General features: G+C 45.0%; 1 protein-coding gene across 2 annotated transcripts; it reads left to right on the plus strand.

The window, feature by feature from the left end:
• The first annotated feature begins 80 nt into the window (after positions 1-80).
• On the plus strand, positions 81-18,844 carry LOC140508301 (uncharacterized). 2 transcript variants are annotated; one of them, XM_072616114.1, is made up of 7 exons: positions 81-203; positions 3,436-3,487; positions 4,896-4,957; positions 8,420-8,502; positions 11,796-11,940; positions 12,830-12,956; positions 13,724-18,844. In XM_072616114.1, the coding sequence occupies exon 7, from the start codon at positions 13,803-13,805 to the stop codon at positions 15,624-15,626; it is 1,824 nt and encodes a 607-aa protein (XP_072472215.1). In that variant the 5' UTR covers positions 81-203; positions 3,436-3,487; positions 4,896-4,957; positions 8,420-8,502; positions 11,796-11,940; positions 12,830-12,956; positions 13,724-13,802; the 3' UTR covers positions 15,627-18,844. The 2 variants fall into 2 exon arrangements, with proteins under 2 accessions (XP_072472215.1, XP_072472216.1); XM_072616115.1 differs by having other exon boundaries at positions 11,796-11,927.
• The last annotated feature ends 2,888 nt before the right edge of the window (positions 18,845-21,732 follow it).

Raw genomic sequence — 21,732 nt, forward strand, 5'->3', positions numbered from 1 at the left:
TTCCTGACACTTGCCCCCAGTTAATCATTGTGGATTCTCGGGCTTCCGGCTCGTAGAGAGCGTCTGCCGTTGCCTAGGAGACCACGTCCCGCAGAGGATTCTGGGAAGATGGTGGCGTAGGTGAGATAGCGTCAAGCTCTCCAGATTTTCCTGCGCCACAGACATCAAAGAGCAGGTTCGGGCGGACCCGGAGCTGGGAGCAGGTGAGAGTCGGGGCCCAGCGGGAGGAGCCCCGAAGGGAAATCCCGCGAGATTTCGTCCTTTGGGCCGGGGGCCCTTTAACAGCAGCGGCGAGGCCTGGGGTCGAGAGGCGGCCTCTGCCCCGCCACGGGGACTCGTACCGGGAGGGCGAGGGGAGCGCGGGGTGTGAGCCTGGGAAGGCCCCGGGGACCAGGAACGGGAGACCCGGATGTAGGGGGGAGGGGGAGAGGGCAGACCCGAATGTGGAGGGGGAGGGGCAGACCCGGATGTGGGGGGGAGGGGGCAGATCCGAATGTGGAGGGGGAAGGGCAGGCCCGAAAGTGGGGGGAAAGGGCAGACCCGGATGTGGGGGAGGGGCAGACCCGAATGTGGGGGGAAAGGGCAGACCCGGATGTGGAGGGGGAAGGGCAGGCCCGAAAGTGGGGGGAAAGGGCAGACCCGGATGTGGGGGAGGGGCAGACCCGAATGTGGGGGGAAAGGGCAGACCCGGATGTGGAGGGGGAAGGGCAGGCCCGAATGTGGGGGGAAAGGGCAGACCCGGATGTGGGGGGGAAGGGGAGGGGCAGACCCAAATGTGGGGGGGGGGAAGGGCAGATCCGGATGTGGGGGAGGGGGAGGGGCAGAGCTGGCGGTGCGGGGTTGGAGGGGGCGAGGCCTCGCTTTGGGGGGCAGGCTGTCCGGGGCACCTTAGTCACCAAAAGCAGGGTCCGAGGTCGCGGGGCATCATGGGAAGGCGTGAGAGGCAGGAAGGGCCCGCGCAGGGATCGGGGGCTGCTCGGTGCCCGGAGCCCGGGCCGGGATTCCGCGAGGACGGGCCGGAGTCTGCCCGCGGCCTCGGACGTGCCCGCCTCCTTCACGGCCCGAGGAAGCCTCGAGGACGTCGGATCCCCGCGGCCGAAGCCCCCGCGCGTGGGCATCTCTCGGTCCCGGGGGGTCACTAGGGGAGTCCACGGTCCGTGCGTGGGACGGGACTCCGGTCCTGTGGGGTCCGTGGGATCCCGCTTTGTGGAAGGAGAATTCGGTGAGAAATGGCCGGAGCCGCCGGGTCAGGGTCGGTCCGAGCGCACGGACCGGACCGGGCTCCGCAGGGACTGGGCCTGCGGGGAGACCCCGGAGGAGAGGAGGGGGGATGGCCGCGGGTTCTGACGGTCCGGCGCCGGTTGGAGGGAGAGTCGTGTCCGGAAGGGACGCGGTGGTTCCGGGGTGTTGGGCATCCTGGAGGTGTCAGGGCTGTCTGCCTCTTGGGGGCTCGGTCTGGGTTTTCTTGGGAAAAACAAAGGGGATTGGCCATCTGCTCGTGTTGTAAAAGAGGAAAAGTGAGGCCAGGAGGGTCAGGTGACGTGTCCAGGGTCTCACGGCTGGTGTCTGAGGCGGAATTTGAACCTAGGTCTTCCTGACTCCAGACCAGGCGTGTTCGGTGCTTAATGGATGTTGATCGATTGTCCTGATCAGCCTTATTGGCTGAAGGCAGCTTGGAGAGCCCAGGAGCCTTGGTGCCGTGAGCCCCTTCTGCCCCAGCTCAGCTTTACTTCTCAGTACCCAGTGGGCAGGGACTGGGGTCCCCAGAGCCAGGGAATTGGTGCCTACCTCTTAAAAGACTGAGGACCTGGAACTTGGTTCTCAATTCCTCTTACCTCTCCCAGTGAATGAAGGAAGGAAGGAAGGAAGGAAGGAAGGAAGGAAGGAAGGAAGGGGAAAAGTCATTTATCCAGCTCTTCATTAATACATGCCAGGATCTGCAGTAAGTGCTATAGACTTTAGGACCAGAGGACAGATCTGTCCCCATTAGCCCAGCTAATTACAGATGCTGGCCTTTGGAAAGCCTTTCTTGAAATCCAAGTATTTTTGATTCCTGAGTCCCTGACCAAAGGTGGCATGGGAGTGTGGGGGTTGGCTTATCACCCCTCCTCCCACCTCTGACCTTCCTCCATTCTCTTTATTAGCATTTGTTACTCCCTCACCCCTACCTACCAACTCATGCATTCTGGAATTCCATGCTTCCCTTCCCTTTTTATGGGCCTTCCTTCTTCCTCCCTCTCACCATCCCCCTTCCTCTCACATCCCACCCTTGTACGTCTTAGTGGATGGACCATCATGGTGATGACATCTCAGTCCTCTTGGAGAAGGAAGACAACCACCAACCAGCCAGACTGGACCAGAAGGCCTTGGGGCTACTCCTGACCACTAACACTGCCCCAGGTCCATGGGCTGCCCCCAACATTCACCCAAGTTCTTTCTAGTCCAGAAAGCCCAGATTCCCTCTGTTGTCTTTGTTTTCTTCTGTGAGAAGCCAAGAGCCCCTCCCTTTTGCCTTCTAGTTTTGTTGGGGGAATCTCATGGGATGATGAATTTTAGAAATGCTACTGTTTCTCTGAAAAATTTACCCAGACCCAGTTTCCCCCCACCCCCAATCTCCAAATTTTTCCCTTTGTGTGAGGTTAATAGCCTAATTGATTTATTTCTCAATTAATAATCTAGTTCTTAGACAATTCCTGGACATACTCAAACAAAAGCCCTCCTTGCCCTTGGGGAGTTTACACTCTGTTGGATTGATGTGCAGGTTACCACATAATAGGTGAATGTTGGGGAGATCTCTGGGAGTCCAGGATTTGGTCTCTTGGGAGATGATTCGAGATCTCTCAACATAAGAGCTAGCCTGGATCTTGGAAATGTTCCAAGCCATTAATCTCTCCTCAGTGACTTTCTGAAGGTGTCCCTTTAAGCCTGGGGCTGAGACCAGGCTTGGAACCAGGTCTTCTGATTTTTAGTTTGGCTCTCTATTCATAACCTGTAAATGAATCTTGTAAATGATCAAGCTTCTCTGAGAGAGGAGACTGATGTAAAGTCATCTGTGAGAGGAGGGCACTAGCAGCTGGGGAGGGAGGAAGAAAATCAAGGCAGGCCTGCAGAAGGGCAGGTTTGAGCACCATCTATAAGGACACTAAAGCCCATGGGAGAAGGGACAAGCCCTCCAGGCTTTAGGGAGCACACCTTGGCAATAGTTTTCTGTTTGTCTGAGGGTGGGGAAGGGGCAGAAAGGTCAATGAGTGGAGCCTGTGCCTGGAAGGGGTATAATCTAAGAAGAATGCAGAGGTCTGCAGCTCACTTGGATTCTGTCTTATGACCTCATTATCTAATGAGTGGAATTATGGGTTTGGATTAGATAACATAACATGCCATTTACACAGCTCATAGTGTAAGAAGGGATATTGTGGTGTCTTGTTTTGCTTCCAGAAATGTTCTTGAAAAAGAGTAAACTCCTGGGCTGCTGGGAGCTTGTGACAAGGTAAGCATGGGTAACCTGCTTTGTAAGTGATGGTCCAGCACATCCTGGCTTGGGGGGGGGGGGTGACAAACAGCCCCAAACTTAGAGGTCATGCCCAGGTCACAAGTATCCTACTACCAAGCCTTCCCAATCTGCATAAGGAGGGAATGTAGGGAAATAAAAAGGGAGGAATGTAAATTAACCCTAACTCTAAGAGGAAGGACAGAACTGTGTACCCTCACTCCTGCTTCTATGTCAGCATTCCTAGTGACCCCACGCCTACTGCCTCCTGAGAAGCTAAAAAAAAACAAGACTTCCTCTGTTCACTGTCTCTGACTTCTTTCAGTGAAAATAGGTCTATCCCGTGGGTGTTCCAGAGGGCACTCTGGGAAGGGAAGCAGTGGGCAGCACCAGCTCCTCCTGGGCTAAGTCCCTGACCTTGCCTGGGAGTTCCTGTGGTCCCCAAACCATTTCTCTCACAATTGCCTTTTTTAAAAAACATTTCTGGGACAAAGAACAAATTAGTACAAAGGAGTGTCTAACTACTCCAGTACCTTTGCCTAAGAAAACCCCCAATGGGGTCAGGAAGAATGCGACCCAACTGAAAATAACTGAACTCCAACTTACTTTCAGTACTCTATCCACTGAACTGCTAACTCCAAACATGAAATGCCCAGGTCTCCCCCACTTTGAAATGACCCTCCCTTAACCTCATCCTTCAGCTAGCCTCTTTCCTCCTTTTCAGGGGCAGCTAGGTGGTGCAGTGGATAGAGTACCAGTGCAGGAGTCAGGAGGACCTGAGTTCAAATCTCACCTCAGACACTTGCCACTCACTAGCTGTGTGACCTTGGGCAAGTCACTTAACCCCAGTTGCCTCATCCTGGGTCATCTCCAGTCATCCTAATGAATATCTGGTCACTGGATTCAGATGGCTCTGGAGGAGAAGTGAGGCTGATGATCTGCACAGCCCTCCCTCACTCAAAACAAAGTCAAGTGCAGGTCCTGTCTTTATTGACAACGGACAAACACACGTTCCTCCTTTTCACGGGTAACCTCTTAGACAAAGCTCCCTTTACTGGATGGTCTCTCCTTTTCCCACCCTCTGCTCCCTTCTCCAACCCCTGCAAATCACTGAGGCAGCTAGAAGCAATGGTGTCCTTATATGTAAGGACTTTAGCCCAGGGGTAGGGAATCTGTGGCCATTGTTACTTTAAAATTAAAAAATAGTTTTCATGTTTTGAAGTTATTCATAGTAGTTAGATTTTTACAAACGAGTGTACATTTTCAGGTATATCCAATTGAAGTTTCTTGAATGCAGCCTGATTTGATTAGACCTAGGTGTAGCTCCTTCATTGTCTTTTTCCTGACTTTTCTGTATCATTCATTATTGTCACCCATCCTGACCTGTTGGATAAACACATCCTTGAAGATTCCTGTCCTGGTTCTCTTGCTGCTTGTGGGACTGATACCCAAGGGATCCATAAGTCTTCAGTAAGTCCTTCCTCTGATCTGACCTGGTCTCCTTTGCTCCCTGCCCACCTTCTTCCCTTCCCATGTGAGTGACTGTCCCTCAATCCTGGGCCTGCTTTTTGTAGCTGTCAGTCTTCTGCATGATGGGAACTGGCTGGGTGGAACTGTGGGTTGTGCTGAACCTTAGGTAGACCAGAGTTCGAACCCTGCCTCAGATACCTGTCAGCTGTGTCAGGTCACTCAATCTCTTAGCCTCACTTGCCTCATCTGTATATTTGAGACACTGCACTGGGGAGCAGAGGAGAAACAGTGACTTGTCTTAAGTACATTGAAGTTACTGTTGGGTTATTCCTCAGCCTAGAGGTCCTAAGAACCTCCTAGACAGAAATAAAAATAATAATAGCTCACCTTTTTATCACACCCATGTTACAGGAACTGCCAGGCACTTGACCAATGGAATCTGTAGAGCAGCCTTTGAGGGGAGGTGCCATTATTCTCCCCACTTCATAATTGAGGAAAGTGAGACAAGCAGGTGTAGTGACTTGCCAACAGTCACACAGAGGCTGAGGTCAAATGTGAACCCTTGGTTCTTCTGACTCCAGGCCCAGGCCTCTCTCCTCTGTTCCAACTAGCTGGAATTCCTCCCAGAAGATAAAGTAGCATCATCCCCCTGGTAATTACCTTGTGGTTAGAACCTCAAGGGAAGAAAGGCAAGTAGAGACATAAATAGGGATTCTCCCAGCCTCAGTCCATTTGGGGAGGCTGGGCAGCCACTTTCCTCATTGGGATGGTTGGGTGATAGAGACAGGAAGTCAGAGGATTTGGGTTTGGGGAGAATGTTAACCTTGGTCTCAGAACTTGCAAAGTTTGTTTTAGTGGGGATGTTTTCCCTTTGTCAGAATGTGTGGTGGGGTCAGGGGAGGTATGTCTCTAGTTAATTCTGTCAGCATATCTTGGTGGGAATTGCCCAGTTGTTCAGGTCTCCTTCAAGAGAGAATCAGTGGGCTTCAGCTGTGAAAAACTGCACAACTGAGGATGTCTCTGTTTTCATAACCCTGTAAGGAAGCTCAGTTTCTTTGACATCTAAGGTAACTTTCTGAGGAGAAGCTGTGTACCCCAAATTCAGTTTGTTTCTTCCACGTTAGCCTAGAAGCCATCCCTGATTCTTTCCTCTGTCTTGGCTCTCTTTCCCCATAGAGCATTAGTTACTAAATCTTCTTGATTATCCTTTTAATTTGTCTGAGTCTGAATGTGGTATATTGTTATCTCCAAGTATTACAGTTTTACTGTCTGTTTTTGCCTTTCATTTCTTTTCTTTTCAGAACTATATGTCTGTCTTGCACTATTTTGCTGAACCACTTTGGAATACTGGATACAGAAGGAATTCTCTCTAATTGGGCTAAGTAAACAGAACTGCCCATGTGAGCCACCTCCACTCAAAAGACCTGACTGAATTTAACTGCATTGACATAACTAACTCTGTAGGCACTGGGGGGGAAAGTCTGCTCTGAAGGTGACAGATCTCTATATGCCTAAAGTTCTGTCCTCCCCACATCACTTCCTTTCATTAAATTCTAGCACCTCCCGTAATATCTGTGTGTAATTAAAAATGCATCTGTTAGCTATTTAAGAGCCCTACAAAGCTGGGCTCCAGCCACCTCTCCAAGTTGGTTACACACAGCTCTTCCTCACACAGCACTGAGCAGCCAAACTGGCCTTTTGCCTTCTCCTCCTTGGTGATGCTCCATCCCAGGCGTTGTCTTTATCCTGGTGATTCCCAGGGTTAGAGTGCATCGCTCTGTTAAAATCTTTGAGTTTCCTGGAATGTCTCTAAAAAAGCTTTTCATTCTCACCTGAGCAGTCAGTTTTACCACCAAGACAAGTAAGTTTATAGATATCTCTGTAAATATGTGAATATATAAATCAGTAGGTAGCTAGGTATACTCCTTCATATGGCTTTACTTTTCATCCCCAACCTTTCCCTTTCTTCTCCAGTTGAGGAAATGAGACCCTAGGTGCTCTCCTCCTCTGCTCCAGGCTCTGAAGGATGAGTGTCAGTCTGTGTCTCAAGGTGTCACTGCCTAGCTGAGAAAAGTTTTCTACCACAGAGCCCCTCCCTGCCCACCACTCCCTATTGCCAGATAAGGTCCCTGAGGGTGGAGACTTGCTTTAATTTTGTAAGAAACAAAGAAAACAAAAAAAGGACGTAAAGTATCTTTAAGGATTCTGTGCTGGGGTATTGTGCTCCCCTTACCCCCAACTGCAATGCTAGGTCTGTCCCTCTATGGTCTCCTTCTTAGTTTCGTGCCATCCTTGTGCCCTAGGACTAACATGTCCTGCTTCCTGCCCCTCTCCCATTACTATTAGAGTTCAGGTTTTGAGGGGGGAAAGAGAAAGAGTTGGGCTTCCCAGGGCATGGAATCAAATTATTAAATCAGGTAACAGCCAAACCTCTAGACTTAGAGGGAGATGAGAAGGTTTATATCAGTAGATAAAGTTTATAAAGTGAGCTGTAACAGGAGTTGGGACCCAGGGGTCCTGATGTCCTGGCCTCAGCTCCCCATTAGGATTCACCTATATTGCCATGAGAGAAGATCTCTTGGTAGATGAAAACAAGACAGAAGTTAAGCTCCCTCAGTGTTAAAATGGGGGATGGAAGGTCAGGAATGGAGATATGGGCCAAGGTGGCAAATGTCTCCAGTTTGGAGGAGAGCTTAATGGGGGTGGGCAGGTGTGGGCCCAGGCTGCATAGAAAAAGGGTGTGTGTGTGTGTGTGAGGGGAGGAAATCAGGGGAGGTGAATGGCTGGGAGAACCAGGAGGGATTTAGGCTGGGCATATCCTTGTAGAGGAGATGAATGTATTGGGGGGAGAGCTGGAAGACCAGAAGATTCTGCTCAGAACATCTGGAGTCCCAGAGAGAGGGAGCGAGGGAGGGAAGGGGTAGGGAAATGGTGGAGGGGAGCTCAGATATGACTAGCCGGGTGGGTAGGTGCCCTGGTGGAATTCTTTCCTGGGGTGCTGTTTGGAACCCTGAGAGGAGGGCAGGGAAGAAGAGGGATCAATTTAGAAGATGGACAGCAGGGCTGGGCAGGACACTTGGGATTAGATCAGAACAGATTGGCTGGGAAAAGAAGCAGTAGGAGGTGAGATCTCTGCCTTCTTTGGAGCTAAAGTCTCTATGCATTCTTCATTCAGAACAGAGAACCCTTCATGTTCCCTGGAGCTGAGGTCTCTCAGACCTTCCCTTGGAAGGGAGATGTTTCTGCCCCATTCCCTTGGTGGTGAATTCTCTTTGTCTTTTACTTTGGAAAAAAACCTCTCTGCTGTCCTCTTCCTGAGGTGGAGTCTCTCCCCTAAGGGCAGGGCCTTTGTAACCATTCTGAGAGCTCTCCCTCCCTCATTCTTGGCAAGTCAGCATCCACCCTGGGAGGAGAAGGCAAAGCCAATGTCTCTCCCACCCTGAGGTTCTTCTCCCTCTCCAGGTCACCTTGCAGAGGACCACAGCCTATTCCTAGGCAAGATACCAAGGAGAATGATTCCTATTTCTGAGAAACCCTCATCCCAGGTGAGTGCAGTCCATCCACATATCTGATGAGCATCAGCAAGGTGGAATCCAAGAGAGCCAAAGAAGCTTTATCCTGTTAGAGGTGGGTTGTCCTTTGCACTGCTGACAGCAGAGAAGAAATTCTCCTGGTTCTGCTGATGTCCTCCTGCCTCATCCCACACAAGTCTTCCCAGGTCTCTCTGAATCCTTCCCAATTAGATTTATTAGGTCAAGTCCATTAGCCTTCAGAAAGTGGCTCCTGTGTGCCAAGCACTGTGCTAAAGTTTTGGTTGTGCAAAGAAAGTTGAAAAAATTAACAATCCCTGCTTTCCATGAGCTCAGTCTAATTGGAAGAAAACATGTCAGCATCTGTGTGAAAACAGACTTTGTAGGGCATGGATGGGAGGCAATCTGAGAGGGAAGGACCCAGAAATAACTTGTTTTGAGGAGGGGAAATGTTATTTGAGATGTGAAAGATGCCAGGAGGCCCAGGCGAGAGGGGAGGACAATCCAAGCATCAGACATGGCCATTGGGAAGGCACAGAATCGGGATGGAGGGTCTTGGTCAAGGATCAGCCAGGACGCCAGTGTCCCTGGGTCAGAGAGAATAGGACCAAGGTGTAAGAAGGCTGGAAAGCGTTGAGGGGCTGGTTACATGTTGTGTGCTACGTGCCAGGAGCCATATCAATATTATCTCATTTGATCCTTTTGTGAGAATTGCCAGGGTCCTTGCTAGGGACAGGCAGAATATGGGAGTGCATGTTACACACAGGCAGTGCACTGTGGTTTATTTATCCACTTAACAGTGTGACACACTCTGTGATGGACATGTGTTTCTCCCAGTTCCACCAGGGACATAGAGACCAGCTTTCCTCCTGAGATACATGACCCATCCTGTGAGTAAGATCCCTGAGGTCTTGTAGGCAAACTTATCAAGATGTTTTGGGTCGCATCATGTTAGGAGGCAGAGAGAGGGAAAGGAATATTTTTAGGAAAAGGAAGTGTGGATTTAGAGTTAGAGTTAGGAAGGTCTGTCAGAGGGTCTTTAGCATGGCAACTTATACCAGTCCAAAGAAAATGGTAACTGCTTGATTAGTCAGGTGGTTAATCAACATTTGCTAAGCCCTTTGTGTCTTCTTAGACAGAATAACAGGACAGGAAGTGAGTCCTGAGTTTTCTCAAAGAGATTGGGGGAAGGGAGGTACTGAAAGGGCCATTGACGTACCTCAGGACATCCAGTATAGCATCCAATGGAGTGAGTTACAGTTTCTCCAAAATTCATTTTTAAAAACCATTACCAGTTTGCTTAGTGAAAGCCTCAGTGGTTAGATTTAGGGAATATTAATGTAAAAGTGCTTTTGAGAGGTAAAGAAGGAAAGGGATTTGGGGAGTGGGGTGAGTAGAGAGCAGCAGTCACAGGATAGAAGTTGGGCTCATTGAATTGAACTCTTTCCAGTCAGGAGACAGGGCCTCTGGGGGAGGGCTCTGGAGGGCTGAGTGAGGCAGAAATCATGGCATAAAGGTGGCATCAAAGACCACTTCTTAGTCTCTGTAGCCTAGTCAGACCTTCCCAGGAACTGCAAGCCCAGCACAGGGTTTTTAGGAGATATCTTCATGTCAAGAAAGAGGGCTGCTTCTGCCAGGCAGGGAGTCTTCCAGGAGGAGGGGTCCAAGGCAGAATTTGCCTAGAAATGTGGGCCATATGGAAAGCAGAAGAAGGCCTTTCTGAGGGCATCCACCACTCTCTTCTGCCTCAGTCCTGAATCCCCAGAATCATCAGAAATTCAGGTCTCTGCCTTCTCTGCTCCCATTCCTGGTCTCCATCAGCTGTAATGCCATGGCCATGGCAATGACCCTTCTTCTTATTTGACCCTATCCTAGAGCACCCACTTCGTCTCCCAGGCTCACGTTGTGCCTGGGCCAAAATGTAATATACTGGTTCCTCTTGAGAGCTCCTGTTCCCTCATTTGTGCATCAACTCCCATTCTCCCTCCTCCATCCTATTTTGGGACTGAGTCCCTTCTGCTTCTGAGGAGAAAGACTGCCACATTAAAACTCTGGCAGTAGACTAATCCAAAGAAGTGAGCCCTCTTCTTTGAGGTCCTGGCTGCAAATGGAACTGTGTCCTAAACTAAATTATGATATGGTCTCCTCAGAAGTCACATGGGTACTTGTGATGTTTTACCCTCTATGGGTAAAGACCTTTAGTGGGTCAGACCTTCATAGAACATACTCTTAACATTTGGTAGAAAGGCCATATCTTCAGAAATTATAAAGAAAAGAGTGAAGAACATCACTGCATTAAAATCTGAAGGCAATCCATCTAGAGCAGGGGTGGGGAACCTGCAGCATTCAAGAACACATGTGACTTCTGGATCCAAAAGTCCAGCTTTTCAACCAAATCCCATTTTACAGGACAAATTTGTCAGATTTGGTAATTAAAACATCAATGCTAAATTTGCAGAGGGCCCTTTCAGGAAAGGAAGGATGAAAGCTAAGTAAGTTCAAAGGTTAAGGAGTGAATAGAGGGCAGCAAGGTGGCCCAGTGCATAGAACCCTGGGCTTGGAATCAGGAAGATGCATGTCATGAGTTCTAATCTGAAATCAAACACTTTCTAGCAGTGTGATGTGGTTTAGGTCACTTAACTGTGTTTGCCTCAGTTCATGACCCAGACCATCTAGTGAGAAGAATTGTAAAATCTTGGGAATCTACAAAAATTAGGAAGAGAATAAAAAATTCTTCAGTTGCTCAGAAATTCTGTAACAAATATAAAGGAAGCCATATGTGAAATATATGAATGCAAGATAAATGAGATGTTTTAAATGAAATCAAAATGATAAAAAGGTGAAGAGATTTTTATCTCCAAGAAAGAGAATTGCTCCACCGTAATACAACGTCTTAACCAGTGAATCCTAGCATTCTGCTATAAATGAGAAGCATCAAATGGCAAGTGCCTTGGCTAAACACGTGTTTTGTATGTACCAGATTGTGACAATAGATGGGCCCTCCCAAGCATCAGAGGATTTGAAGAAGCAGTAACTGTCTTGTACAATCTTCATCAGGCTTCTTGACTCATTCTTTTTACTTGCTAAACAACCCAAGCCCAGTGGTCCAGAGTTGTAGCAGCATGATGAAATAATTTATTTTTCATGAATTTGCAATATCTTTCTTATACATTAGTTTAGTCTCTAACCCCACTTGATAAAATTTTACATTTTTAATGAAGGAAGGAACCCTCCTTTCCCCATATAGTTATTCTTGTTTCTCTGTAATTAAATATTAAAATGAATGAATGTATTTATTCCTTGAATAGTTGAAAGCAATCATAAAGCAAAGAGAGAAGATGCTTAAGTATGACTCATCATACCCAGGGCCATCTCAACCCTTCAGTATGAGAGTAGAGAATTCTTCATCATTTGACGGGAAACAGTCTCATACCACTCCGGTGAGGCCATACTGTGAGTAATCTCTCTTTAGAATTCTTTTCATACTTTTCTCTACTTCATACTTTATTACACACCTTTACCAAACTGACTTCATAATTTCTTTGTTTACTCCTGAGAGATCACTGCCATGTGGTTGTTTTTATTTTCCTCCCAGAATACATAGTACAACCAACTTTTCACAAACTCTTCATAGAATATTCTTAATATACCACTTAGAACACAGGTGGAATTACACATGTTCCCACTGTCTCCCATACAGATTCTTGTGCTTCACTAATAGAGCATGTATCTTGTTTCTTAGGGGCACCTAAATGGTGCAGTGGATAGAGCACCAGTGCAGGATTCAGGAGGACCTGAGTTCAAATCTCACCTCAGACACTTGACACTCACTAGCTGTGTGACCCTGGGCAAGTCACTTAACCCCAATTGTCTCATCCAAGGTCATCTCCAGTCATTCTGATGAATATCTGGTCACTGAATTCAGATGGCCCTGGAGGAGAAGTGAGGCTGGTGACCTGCCCAGCCCTCCCTCACTCAAAATAAAGTCAAGTGCAAGTCATGTCATCATTTCTCTGATGGCATGGTCTTCTTTGGTAATGAAGGATGAACACATATCTTGTTCCTAATCCCATCAGGAGAAGCATTGCCTAGTAAAGCATTTTACTTGCTTTGATTATTCCATTATGATTCTCATTTCAAATGTAAAATGCTTTTTACCATATTCCATTGTGGTCTTAATAACTGATTTCAAGTGTTGGCTCTGATGCTCATAAAAGTTATATGAGTGATAGAGAAATCCTTTCACTGGCCTTCAATTTCCTGTTTGAAGTGGATGAGAGTTGGACTAGAGGAATTTTGGAGCCTCTTTGAGCTCTAAATCATGTGACTTTTGATTGTTCAGGAGTTGGTGACATTCAAGGATGTGGTTGTAGACTTCACTAAGGAGGAGTGGGGCCTCTTGGACCATTCTCAGAAAGAACTGTACAAGGAGGTCATGCTGGAGAATGTCCAGAACCTGCTGTCTCTGGGTAAGGACCATTTCCTTTCTTTTCTTAATGTTGCTTGTCAGGCCTAAATTTTCACAAGTGGCAGAGAATGGATGCATATTCTGGTGTATTTCAGCTTCAGAAGCTTCATTGAGTGCACACTCTTTTGTGTGTACCAATTCTCCATTGGTCTTGGCTTGTCACCTTTTCAAGTTAAATAATTACCACCTCTCAGACCTAAATGCCAGATTCCTCCTCTGGGAAGATTTCTGACAACTTCAGTGAAAATGTCATACCAGAAAGAGTCGAAGGGGATTCTGGTATGGTGGCAGAGTAGGACAAGAAATCCTTGTCTTTCCAAAAATCTCCTTAAAGAAAAAAAACAAATTGCCCCAAACTCTGGACAGTAAAAAATACCAGGGAGTCCATCTGCCAAAATAGAAACAGAAACTGAACTGTTCTCCCATGGAGAATCACTCCAATCTGTTGATATTAAATCTGGTCGCCATCTTGAGTTGTGGCTGTTGCTTTTGTTCAATGTGAATGGTTAGCTTGGAGTAAATAAGTCTAATGTATCCAGCCCTCTGTGTTGTACAACTGCTTTGTCACTCTCACAACCTGTTTGTCTCCTTCTTATGCTGATACAGTCTCTTTAATGCATGTGTTTGGTATCAGAGTACACAAGTTGCATTTCACCTGGTACTGACAAGGTCATGAGCCAGATAAACCTCCAGTAACCATTGCTATTGCATATGCTTATATGTGTATATCTTTTGCTGTATAGATATTTGATGGTTTGTTTTCTTCAGATTTAGAGAGCAGGTTCAAGAAAATGAGGTGACTAGAAATCTTGGAAGTTTTCTGGAAAAACATGTCCTGCACAGATTGATGAGGGATGGTCCCTGGGACTTCAAGTTGAGAGAAATCCATGACACTAATATCAAGTTAGATGAAAGTCCCAAAAGTGACCGTGAATTTGATGAAATTGGAAAGAGATTCAGACAGTCTTGTATCCTAAATCACTGTAAGAATATGACCTCAGGGAATGACTGTGTTCAGAGTGGCACCAGCAGGAGCAAACTTGGTGCCCATCGAAGAGTCCACAGTAGAGAGAAACCTTTTGAATGTCATCACTGTGGAAAGACTTTCAGAACAAGCTCCTATCTTGTGGCTCATCAGAGAAGCCATACTGGAGAGAAACCTTTTCAACGTAATAAGCGTGGAAAGCCTTTCAGAATACACTCCCATCCACGTCAGAGAATTCACACTGGAGAGAAACCTTTTGAATGTCATCAGTGTGGAAAGGCTTTCAGATTCAGGGTCAATCTTGCTAAACATCAGAGAATCCACACTGGAGAGAAACTTTATCAGTGTATTCATTGTGAAAAGATTTTCACTACCAGGAGTAAACGTGGGGCCCAGCAGAGAATCCAAACTGGAGAGAAACCTTATGGATGCAATCATTGTGGAAAGGCTTACAAAGACAGGAAGAGTCTTGTTAGACATCAGAGAATCCATACTGGAGAGAAGCCTTTTGAATGTCATCAGTGTGGAAAGACTTTCAGATACAGGGTAGGTCTTGCTAAACATCAGAGAATCCACACTGGAGAGAAACTTTATCAGTGTATTCATTGTGAAAAGATTTTCACTACCAGGAGTAAACGTGGGGCCCAGCAGAGAATCCAGACTGGAGAGAAACCTTATGGATGCAATCATTGTGGAAAGGCTTACAAAGACAGGAAGAGTCTTGTTAGACATCAGAGAATCCATACTGGAGAGAAGCCTTTTGAATGTCATCAGTGTGGAAAGACTTTCAGATACAGGGCCAGTCTTGCTAAACATCAGAGAATCCACACTGGAGAGAAACTTTATCAGTGTATTCATTGTGATAAGATTTTCACTACCAGGAGTAAACGTGGGGCCCAGCAGAGAATCCAAACTGGAGAGAAACCTTATGGATGCAATCATTGTGGAAAGGCTTACAAAGACAGGAAGAGTCTTGTTAGACATCAGAGAATCCATACTGGAGAGAAGCCTTTTGAATGTCATCAGTGTGGAAAGACTTTCAGATACAGGGCCAATCTTGCTAAACATCAGAGAATCCACACTGGAGAGAAACTTTATCAGTGTATTTATTGTGAAAAGATTTTCACTACCAGGAGTAAACGTGGGGCCCAGCAGAGAATCCAAACTGGAGAGAAACCTTATGGATGCAATCATTGTGGAAAGGCTTACAAAGACAGGAAGAGTCTTGTTAGACATCAGAGAATCCATACTGGAGAGAAGCCTTTTGAATGTCATCAGTGTGGAAAGACTTTCAGATACAGGGTCAGTCTTGCTAAACATCAGAGAATCCACACTGGAGAGAAACTTTGTCAGTGTATTCATTGTGAAAAGATTTTCACTACCAGGAGTAAACTTGGGACCCAACAGAGAATCCAAACTGGAGAGAAACCTTATGGATGCAATCATTGTGGAAAGGCTTACAAAGACAGGAAGAGTCTTGTTAGACATCAGAGAATCCATACTGGAGAGAAGCCTTTTGAATGTCATCAGTGTGGAAAGACTTTCAGATACAGGGCCAATCTTGCTAAACATCAGAGAATCCACACTGGAGAGAAACTTTATCAGTGTATTCATTGTGAAAAGATTTTCACTACCAGGAGTAAACTTGGGACCCAACAGAGAATCCAAACTGGAGAGAAACCTTAAGGATGCAGTCATTGTGGAAAGGCTTATAAAGACAGGAGCAGTCTTGCTAGACATCGTAGAATCCATGTTGGAGAGAAACCTTTTGAGTGACATCATTGTGGAAAGTCTTTCACAAGAAGTTTCAGTCTTGTTGCTTATCAGAAAATCCATACTGGAGAGAAACCGTATGAATGTCATCCATGTGGAAAGGCTTTCACTATGAGGAGTAAACTTAGGACTCATCAGAGAATCTACACTGGAGAAAACCCTTATGAATGCAATCCATGTTGAAAGGCTTTCCTAGGGAGGCCAAATCTTGTTATGCATCAGAGAATCCACAGTAGAGAGAAATCTTTTGATTGTCATCAGTGTGGAAAGACTTTCAGAATGAGATCCAGTCTTACAACACATCAGAGAATCCACTAGAGAGAAACCTTTTGAATTCAATCATTTTGGAAAGGATTTCAGAGACAGGTACAATCTTGCTTTCCATCAAGGAATCCACACTGGGCAGAAGCCTTATGAATATAATAAATGGGGAAAGGCTTCTCCAGTGAGGTAGAGTCTTGACTGACTTTCAGAAAGAGCTCCCATCAGAAAGAGCTCCTTTTGAGTATCGTTGGGGAGAAATGATTTTGCACAGAGTTTCATTCTTCCTACAAAGTTAAGAATTCTATGGGATGTAAGCAGTGTGGAAAGACTTTTAGATACTCCTCCCATCTTGCTACTCACCTTGTAATATAATACAGTGTAATCAATGTGGAAAATCTTTCACACAGAACTATCATCTGCTTTACATCAGAGAATTCACACTGGGGAGAAACCTTAGAATGTAATTAGTCTGAAAATGTTTCACACAGTGATCCACCATTGTTATATATGAAACAAAAGATACTGCAGAGAGAAGTCTTATCAATGTATCAAATGTGGAATGATTTCTCACTGCTCTCAGATTTAGCTTAACCATCAGAGAATCCCCACTAGAGGTAAACCTCATGACTGTCATGAATGTATCAAAGCTTTTAGTTACCACTCTTAACATATGTAACAAGAGTTTCCACACTTGGGAGAAACCTCATGACTAATCAAGGTGGTGATGCCTTTAGGCAACAATCATGTCCTGTTTCCCTTTTCAGAATTCTTATGAGATAGAAGTCTGATCATTGTCATGAAGAAGGAAAGGCATTCAAATGAAGTTAAAAGGATTAGAGAAAACATTCTGAGGAGCAGTTCCCTGTGGTCTCAGGATCACTTCTTACTTTCTCTCAGAGGATTCATCGTGGAGAGAAGCCTCACCAATGTGCCCAGGTGTCATGCTTTTCTCTGGAGGATGGTGATCAGTAGACAACCTTGTTCCTACTGGAATGAAGGTGGGAAGGACTTCCTCTAGAGATTCTACTTGACTGTACTTTGGAGAAATCATGCTGGAGACATAGCTTTGGATCTAATTAACAAGGGAAGGCCTCTTGCTGCAGCACAGACTGCGTTAGACCTCCCACCAAAAGAGACCTCATTAAACATCCTCAGATTCTATCCTATACATAAAACCCTATACATGTAATGGTTTTTCTCTGAAATCCTCCTATTTGCCATCTCTCCTCAATATTTCATGCTATTCATAAACTTCATTTCTTCAGTTGTTCCTCCAATAATTGGTACTCACAGTGTTTCCTGTTCTTTGCCGGCAGAAAAATTCTTTATGTGTCTTGGTACCTGTTGGACATCAGTTTCTGTAATGCTTTCTTTAGGGGATTATGTGAATTCCACTTCAGCCTGTGGTACTTCCTAGTTGTATATCACTGAGCAAGTCATATCACGGGATCCTGCCTGAATTTCCCCATCTGTAGAATGGGGATGATAAGGGCATGTACCTCCCAGAGTTGAGGTGAAGATTTAATTAAGCAATATTTGTTAAGTGTTTTGCGAACATTAAATCAGAATGGAAATACTACTTGTATGGCTATCATTCCTTGGATCCTTAGTCTCGTCATGTGTGGCTCAAGTGAGAGAGAGGGGAGACAGAAAGAGATAGACACAGAGAGACAGTGAATTCCTAATCTTAGCCAAGGGAAATTTGCTTATGTTGCTTAATACTAGAAAAGAAACCCATTTTCTTCACCCAATTGTATTGGATATTGTAAAACATACTCTTTTATTTGAGACCTACTGATATTTTTTAAGCTAGTGGACCATTTTGGTTTTTTTTTATTATTAATTTGTTTTCAGTTTTCTTCAGTCATTTCCGTAAGTCTTAGTTTTTCTCCCCCTCCCAACCACCTCCCTCTCCTAGATGACGTGTAATCTTATATGGGTTCTTCACATACATTCTTATTAAACCCATTTTTACATTAGTCATTTTGCATAGAAGAATTAAAATGAATTGGACAAACCATGAGAAAAGCCAAAAGAAAAGATTCTGCTTCATTCTGTGATTCAATTCCATAGTTCTTTCTCTGGATTTGAATGACATTTTGCTTCAGGAGTCCATTGGGAATGTTTTAGGTCCTTGAATTGCTGTAAAGGGCTAAGTCAACCAGAAAAATCCCTCTTACACTGTGGTTGTTACTGTGTACAATGTTCTCCTGGTTCTGCTCCTTTTGCTCAGCATCAGTTCATATAAGTCCAGGCCTCTCTGAAGTCTTCCTGTTTATCATTTCTTATAGTACAATACCATTTCATTATGTTCATATACCACAAGTTGTTCAGCCACTGCCCAACTGATGGACATCCCTTCACTTTCCAGTTTTTGGCTGCCATAAAGAGAGCTGGTATAGATATTTTTGTACATGTGGTACCCTTTCCCATTTTTATGGTCTCTTGGGGATACAGTCCTAGAAGCGATATTGCTGGATGAAAGGGTATGCATATTTTTGTCATCCTTTTGGACCTTCCAAATTGCTCTCCAGAATGGTTGGATCAGCTCACAGCTCCACCAACAATGAATTAGTGTTCCAACTCTCCCACATTTTCTCCAACATTTGTCATCTTCCTATTTTGTCATGTTAGCCAATCTGATAGGTGTGATGTGGTACCTCAGAGTTGTTTTGATTTGCATATCTCTAATGAACATGATTTAGAGCACTTTTTCATATGACTATTGATACCTTTCATTTCTTCCTCTGAGAACTGTTTGTTCATATCCTTTGCTCATTTCTTCATTAGGGAATGACTTGTATTCTTGTAAATTTGACTCCGTTCTCTATGTATTTTAGAAATAAAGCCTTTATCACAGACATTAATTGCAGAAAATCTTTCCCATTTTTCTTGCTTCCCTCCTAATCTTTGTTGCCTTGGCTTTAGGACACCTTTTCTAGCCACTTCCTCACACCAGGAGATGAACAGTGCCATTCTTAATAGGATGTTCAGACACCCAGGGGGTTGCTGAAATCCCACTGCTGCTTCCAGTGACACAATAGCCCTAGGACCTGACCCTGCTGTTTGCAGGACTGTGACTGCAGTTCCCATTGCATCTACACTACTGCTTCATCACTTGCTTGTCCTCATAGGACTTTGAGATTAGTAAAATGGCATGGATGATGTCTTCTGATTTGTGGGTAAATTGGATTTAAGTGAGGCATAGTTGTACAAAGTCATTGGCCCTACTCTGTCCTCAAGTCATCACAGTCCAATGGCAGGACAGAATCAAGGCTGATTTTGGTTCAAGATCAGTGAATGGTCTTGGTGTCTTTGATGGTCAGCCCAGCTCTAAGTGGTTCACAGCAGCTGCGTCAGCTGCTTTCATGGCCCTTTGAACAAATTGTTCTCATCCATCCATTTCACTAGGAGAAGTCTTCACATGTTTGGAATAGACACCTCCCTAATTCACCAATGGGTTTGAGACTCCTTGGTTATCCTCAACCTGGTTTATCCCATCTGCCCAAATAATTTACCAGGGTGTGACTGCTGCACATGTTACTGCTTCTTGGAGGAACAGGTAGACATCAAAGGTGGAAAGCCACTGAGAAGGGGTTGGGACCCTTCACACCTGAGGTACCAGTCTTCCCTGAATGCACTCTACACCAGTAAATAAATTAAGAGCTGGTCTTAGGGAAAAATCAATAAAAGAGGTAAACCTTTCGTTTGTTAGATTACAAAAAGAAAGAAGAAAACCAAATCACCAGTATTAAAAATGAAAAGAGTGAATATGCCACCAATGAGGAAGAAATTAAAGCCTTAATTAGTAGCTATTTTACCCAATTCTATAGAAATCCAGTGAAATGTGTGAATATTTGCAAAAATATAAGTTGCCCAAGTGAACAGAGGAAGAAATAAAATAAATAATCCCATTATAGGAAAGGAAATCAAGCAAGTCAACAATCATTCCCTTAGAAAAATATCTCCAAGGCCAGATGGCTTTGATCTAGTGAACAATTAATTCCAATACTATGCAACCTATTGGGAATATAGGCATAGAAGGAGTCTTATCAAATTCCTTTTATGACACAAACAAGGTGCTGATACCTAAACTGGGAGGAGCCAAAACAGAAAGAAAAGTAGAGCTCAATTTCCCTAATGAATATTGATGGAAAATTTTTAAATATTAACAAAGAGATTGCAGTGATTTATCACCAGGATATATACTGTGATCAGGTGGGATTTATACCAGAAATCTAGGGTTTGTTTAGTATTAGGAAAACTATCCAACCTCCACACTCCCATTTCCTCTGCAGTCTGGGCTAATGGGGGCAGATCTGGGCTCTGGTCCTAGACTCTACAGCTCTTACTGCAAATTCTGGCATGGATTAATGAAGAGCTGAAGAAATAACAATTCGTTCATCAGGGGATATAAGAGTAATTGAGAAGCAATTGAAGTAATTGAGAAGCAAAACAGAAGACTGGTCCCCAGTCTTTAAAGAGGCAGCAACAGATTCCTTCACTCTGGGGACCTCAATCTGTCCACTGGGCACTTAGAAATAATGCTGAGCTGAGACAGTAAAGGGTCACATAACCAAGGTTCCTAGGTTCCTAGATTAAGAAGAAACCTTAAGAGATCACCAACTTCCATGCCCCCCTCAGGCAATAAGTCTGAACAGGTTAATCAATCAATAAGCATTAATCAATCAGTGGACTCAGTACCTGGTCTGGAATCAGGAAGATCTAACTTCAAATCCAACCTCATACACTGGCTGTGTGACCCTGGGTAAGTCACTTAACCCTGTTTGCCTGGTTTTTCTGGTTTGTGAAATGAACTGAAGGAGACGGGAAATCACTCTAGTATTTTTACCAAGAATACCCAAAAATAAGTCCCCAAAAGGTAGAAAGGACTGAAAATCTGTAAAGCGATTAAAAAAAAAAATCCAGCATCTTCTATGTGCCTGGCCCTGTGTTAAGGCCAACAAGGCTTTTTGGAACAATTTTTGAAAATAGGCCAGTTCTTGAGAGAGGGGAGGAGGGTATAATTTTGTTTTTTCATTTAAGGTTGACATGAGAGAATGACTAGGAGGCCAGGGACTGTCCTTGAGAGAAGAGCAGGGACCGAGGAGTGGAGAATAAAAAGACCTCACAGCAATGTGTGGGAAATTGTGTTTCCACAGGATTAAAACTCTTCCCAGCTTTGGATGATCCCAGCTAATCAGAATTGTAACCTAGCAGAAATAGCCTCCTGATCAGGTAAAAGGTCAGAAACTTGTTCCCAGGCTTGATGAGCTCTTTGAGAAAGTCAAGTGAGGTGTTCAGGAGGCTCCTTTTAGCCAAGGAGATAGATGGTGAGGTGGGAGATTAGAATTTAGAACTGTACAATGGGACTTAAATTGGTCGAAGTAATGGTTAGTAGTCATCACATAGGAGCTAATGAATGTAAAAGTTAAAGTTAATAAACTCTTTCCTTATTTCACACGTATTGTTCTTTGTTTATAACAAGTATGTTTCTCACAAATGTAATTAGCCTGGGAAAACTGGAGCAAGGGAGAGAGTTCATGGTTGGAGTAGGATTCATTCAGGTCCCAAAAATGTGTTCGAAGGATACTCGCAATTGAGCCTGGGCCCCAGCAGGGCTGGGGTGCTGTCCAAGGTAGGACAGTATCAGGGAACCAGGAAACTGAGCAGGGACAGAGGTGGTTTCACAACCTGGAGTCCACTTTTCAAGTGACCAGCCCTCAAAGGACCATGGGCTATAGACAGAGGGAAC

Source organism: Notamacropus eugenii, chromosome 5 (genome assembly GCF_028372415.1).
Source record: "Notamacropus eugenii isolate mMacEug1 chromosome 5, mMacEug1.pri_v2, whole genome shotgun sequence".
NCBI classification, from domain to species: Eukaryota; Metazoa; Chordata; class Mammalia; order Diprotodontia; family Macropodidae; genus Notamacropus; species Notamacropus eugenii.

Excerpts from the sequence above, each read along its gene's own strand:
- LOC140508301 (XM_072616114.1), top strand. The coding sequence starts at position 13,803 with ATGAGGGATGGTCCCTGGGACTTCAAGTTGAGAGAAATCCATGACACT.